The sequence below is a fragment of the Sprattus sprattus genome (genome assembly GCF_963457725.1).
Source record: "Sprattus sprattus genome assembly, chromosome: 9".
Taxonomy (NCBI): Eukaryota; Metazoa; Chordata; class Actinopteri; order Clupeiformes; family Clupeidae; genus Sprattus; species Sprattus sprattus.
Genome location: NC_137928.1, coordinates 17,781,729 through 17,786,728, shown reverse-complemented (window position 1 = coordinate 17,786,728; position 5,000 = coordinate 17,781,729). Strand labels below are relative to the sequence as shown.

The 5,000-nt window shown below is 45.7% G+C and overlaps 1 protein-coding gene across 1 annotated transcript in view; it reads right to left on the bottom strand.

Annotated features, from left to right (window-relative positions):
- sik3 (SIK family kinase 3) overlaps positions 1–5,000 on the bottom strand; it is a 40,368-nt gene that overhangs the window by 21,686 nt on the left and 13,682 nt on the right. The window contains exons 2-8 of the mRNA XM_080844210.1: positions 3,876–3,992; positions 3,596–3,659; positions 3,040–3,201; positions 1,248–1,372; positions 1,020–1,143; positions 633–751; positions 185–295 (exon numbers count right to left, since the gene is read on the bottom strand). Of these exons, the coding sequence (XP_080700336.1) occupies positions 185–295; positions 633–751; positions 1,020–1,143; positions 1,248–1,372; positions 3,040–3,201; positions 3,596–3,659; positions 3,876–3,917 (747 nt within the window). The 5' untranslated portion in view covers positions 3,918–3,992. The remainder of the gene's footprint in view (positions 1–184; positions 296–632; positions 752–1,019; positions 1,144–1,247; positions 1,373–3,039; positions 3,202–3,595; positions 3,660–3,875; positions 3,993–5,000) is intronic.

The window sequence follows — 5,000 nt, the reverse complement described above, 5'->3', positions numbered from 1 at the left end:
GAGCTGGTTTGTGTGCATGTGGGATGTGGCACAGTACATGCTGGATATGACGATGTCTGTGTGTTAGTATGTATCTGTGTGGGTGTGCACTTGTAAATGTGTTCATGTTCCATTTTAATATGGATGGATTGCATTGTAACGACTGTGAGTGTGTGTGTGTATGTGTGTGTGTGTGTGTGTTCACCTGCAGTGTGCGCTCCCGGTCCAGACCCATCTCTGACATGGCCTGCAGCACCTGCTCGTTAATGAGCTCAGTCTCACGCTCAGTCTTTACCTGCTCACACTCCACTATCAACTAACACAGAGAAAGACACACACAGACAGGGAGAGAGAAAGAAGAAAGACAAAAGAAGAAGAGAATGAGATAGACAGACAGACAGAGAAAAGAGTGAAATACGAGGTCAGGTAGGCAGGCATGGAGAGAAGAATGAAAATGTCAGAACAACAATGAAGGACAAAAAAATAGAACATTTGAAGTCAAACAAGGATGTTAGCATTTGACAAACGTCGGGAGTAAATGTCAGTTTCAAAACATAACTGAGGAACAAAGCCGAACAGAGGTAGTGGCGGGAAGGCAGGACTGACTTGAATGACCTGTTATGGCCGACACAATTGTGGCTCAGGGAACTCACCCGGTCAAAGTCAGGGTCTGGGTCTCCTTGCCTCATCCACTTGTTCTTACAGATCTGTTCCATGGAAAGGCGTCTGCTGGGGTCCAGGACCAGCATGTGTCGGATCAAGTACTCACAGTCTGAAACACACACACACAGGAACAAGCACGTGTGGTTCTTAACATGCTCACACATTTACGCACCACTAATAGTAATAGTTGACATATAGGTAACCGTTTCCACTTTTATCGGACGGAACGAACTGCTGAACAATAGATCCTTCTCATTTGACGCAACACACACAAACCACAGTCACTCAGAAAGAGAAAGGGAACCACATCCCTTCCTTCAGGTTGGATGCTAGTGCTGCAGCACAGGCTCACGAGACTCAGGCGTGCTTACACTCACCGGTGGACATGAAGAAGGGGATCCGGAACTTTCCGCTGAGCACTCGAGCCCGGAGGTTCTGCAGGGTGCTGCCATCAAAGGGGAGAGCGCCGCACACAAGAACATATAGCACCACACCTAAACTCTGCAGAACCGGTGAGAGAGGGAGGGAGAGAGAGAGAGAGATTATGAGATAAAGAGGGAAGAAGGCAGAATTGGTCTGGAAATGGAGCCTGTGAGGGGATTTACCCAGATGTCTACTTTGGGACCATCGTACTCCTTCCCTTCGAAGAGCTCGGGAGCAGCGTAAGGGGGGCTCCCACACCACGTCTTCAGCAGCTGTCCTCGCGAGAACAGATTACTGAAGCCAAAGTCTGACAACAAGAAGAGAGAGAGAGAGAGAGAGAGAGAGAGAGAGAGAGAGAGAGAGAGAGAGAGAGAGAGAGAGAGAGAGAGAGAGAGAGAGAGAGAGAGAGAATTATACAATCAGAACATATCTGCTTTGCTCTGTGATACTGAATATTTAATGTATTGATTTTATTATTTGATTTATCTCAAATGGGCCCAGTGCTAACTATACATAACGAATTGGCTAGACAACACATACAGTTCTACAATATTTATTTGCCACAACATTTACAGCAGACATCCAATCTGTCAGACACAAGCTCTTTGACTGTTCACATGGTGGGGTCATGACCCTGCTGACACACACACACACACACACACACACACTTTACAGAAGTGAGTATACTCTTGTGCAGTATCACACACGCACAATGTCAAATTATTCAAAATTGTGTCATTTTACAGTAATCACTTTACTAGCAAGTTGAACAGTGGTAGTATAAGTTGCACCAATATTAGAAGACATGTTCTGCCATTCTTCAGAGACCATTTTCAGAGACCAGCTGCTCTTTGCTTAAGGAGTTGTGTTGCACTATCTCTCTATTTTAAATACTCCAAAGGAGTAAACTCTACTAGATTGAAGTCATGCAACATACAACCAGGTCACAGTTTTCACTTTTTTTCTCTTCTTCTTTTTCTTTGGCCAGGATGTGCCTTAGATAGTTATCATAGAATATTCCTCTTCTGCCAAGCCAAGTCAAGACTGGGAATCATCTTTTCAGCCAGTATTTTCATATATCCACAGGCATTCATGGTGCCATCTATAAATGTCATCACCTCAACACTTTTTTCACTCATGCAGCCCCATATCATCACCCTCCCACCCCTGTGCTTCACTGTCGGGCCTAGGCATTCACTGTGGTAGTCCTGGCCAGGTTCACACCAAACATGCTGGTCCTCATCTGAGCCAAACACATTGATCTTGGTCTCATTTGACCGAAGAATGTGCTCCCAACATTCATCAGGCATCTTTTCATGTTCTTCAGTTCAATCTTTTGTACCTAAAGAGCAAGCAAGGTTTTTCTGTTGTTAGAGGTTGACGTTATGCAATGTCCTTCGCACTGTCTGAGCTATCACAGAAACTAAAATTCCCACTAACCCCTGTGCCAAGTCTGAGGCACTTACCCGACTATTTTTTCAGAGCTAGATTGTACTAGCACACTGTCCGTTGCGTCATTTTAGGAAGATGGGCAATGTGTCTCTGATTAGCGGTACTATGGTTCGTTCTATACATCCTGATTACTGGTGCAACGGAGTTTTGACTAATTATAAGTTGGTCACTGATATTCCTGTCTCCTTTTCCATCTGTGTAAAGTCTCACAGTCAGATCTGGCAATTCCTCTGGCAACTTCTTTCCATGTGAAGCCATGACACAGATATGCAGATAGACACAGACATGCAGATAGACACAGACATGTAGATAGACACAGCCCGCACATCAAAAACTGATGAAGTTGTGGTGTTCACAGGTCATTAGAAATTGGAAAATCAATTATTGGTAGGTGATACAATTTTTAAATATTTGACGTAAGAGTGATATTGCACACGGGTGTACTTACAACTGCTAGATACTGCACATGCACACACACACACACACACACACACACACACACACACACACACACTTCTTTACCTGCAATCTTGATGTTAAGGTTGTGGTCAAGCAGCAGGTTTTCAGCCTTCAGGTCGCGGTGCACAATATTGCGGCAGTGGCAGAAGTGCACCGCCGCCACAATCTGCTTGAACTTCCGGCGAGCATCTTTCTCTGCCATCCGCCCGTGGGCCACCAAGTGATCTGAGAGAGAGAGAGAGAGAGAGAGAGAGAGAGGGAGGGGGAGAGAGAGAAGAGAGAAAGTTAGTAGGTGACTATCAGAAAGTATAAAATAGTTAAAAAAAGAAAAAAAAGTGCATGAGAATATGACGAAGCGAGACAAAAGGGACAAAGAGAAGGCATAAAGAGAGAGAGAGAGAGAGAGAAGGCAAAAGTGACAGAGAGAGATGAAAAAGTAATAATAAACAAAAACCTCTGGAGGCAGAAATGTTTTTAGAGCGAAGATGCAAGATATGATCAGGCAGCACGGAATGACAGTGAGGACACGCAAGGAGACGGAGGGCAGGAGGAGACAGATACGGGATCAAAGACACGGAAGAAAGAAGAAGAAAAGACAAGCCGCAAAAAGAGGACTCACCGAATATTTCCCCTCCACTGGCGTACTCTGTTACTAGATAGATCATCCTCTCTGTCTCCATCACCTACAGGAGACACACACACACACACACACACACACACACACACACACACACACACACACACACACACACACACACACACACACACAAGCACAAGCACACAGGTAAACAGCTGGCACACACCAATACATATTTCATCTCTCCAACATGACAGAGAGAAAAACAAAACAAGACAGACAGACAGACAGACAGACAGACAAACAGGTTGCTGGTAGTGACCTGGTACAGGCGGATGATGTGAGGGTGTCTCAGCATCTTCATGATTTGGACCTCCCTGAAGATCTTCTTCAAGTTCTCATCATCAAGCTGAGTCTTGTCCACAATTTTTATCGCCACCTGTTTTTTCCAAAGCAAAAGAGGGATAAAAAGTAACAGAAAATGTTAGAGAGGGGGATAGTGGACGATGAGAGAGAGAGAGAAAGAAAGAGAGAAAGAGAGAGAGAGAAAAAAAAAAAGAGAATTTTAGTGTGGGACTCAAACAGTAGAGTTGAGATGAGCGTCTGGGACATTTGCATTTGCTTTCAATGCAGCAACCCGGCAGCTCTAAAACAAAATGGTGCTTGAGAAACGAGTGGACTTGTGTGATGGACGACAGCCCACTCAAGTCAGGCATGGAGGGAGCCCGCAGCCTCACAGCTTCACTGGAGCACAGTACCAAGAGGTGACCGAGCAATGATACCAAAGCTACACGCAAACACAAAATGGAGGCAGCCATTAGGGAAGATCACCAGTAACTTCTCCACAGATCTGTCCTACAGTTGCCAAAGAGCAGCAATAAAAGTACAACAATTACGACAGGTATGGAATTGTCTTGCTTTCGTGCAATGTACCCATTCATCAGTGAGAGAGAGAGGTTTCCCGGTTCAGCCGAGGACAGGCCGGACATATCTCTCTGATTGCCCCTGCATCCTGCATTCTGCTGGGAGATGGACCATTTCAAAACAAGGCTGCAAGCAGCCTGAGGAAGCACGTCCATTTTTCACAGGTATTAAAGACTGACTGAGAATGGGGGCCCATTTTCAAACCACCACCGTGATTTATTACCCCGTGGTTATCCTCATCAGTCTTTCCTCAACTTGGTGAACTGGGTTCACTTTCTCCAGCACTGCGCAAGTTCTTTCCACATCAGGTCCACACGAGGAGCATTTTGTCCTCCCTTTTCTCCAGGCTAAAGACAACGAGGCCATGCCAAACACAACGCTTGGCACACCGGCCCAGTTCCGCTCGGATATTAGGGGAAAGGGAAGAGGACAGAGGGGCTCTGCTCTGTGTGTGGGTGTGTGTTTGTGTGTGTGTGTTGTGTGTGCGTAGGATGATAGTTCAGGGTGGGGAGGGGGGTGGCCG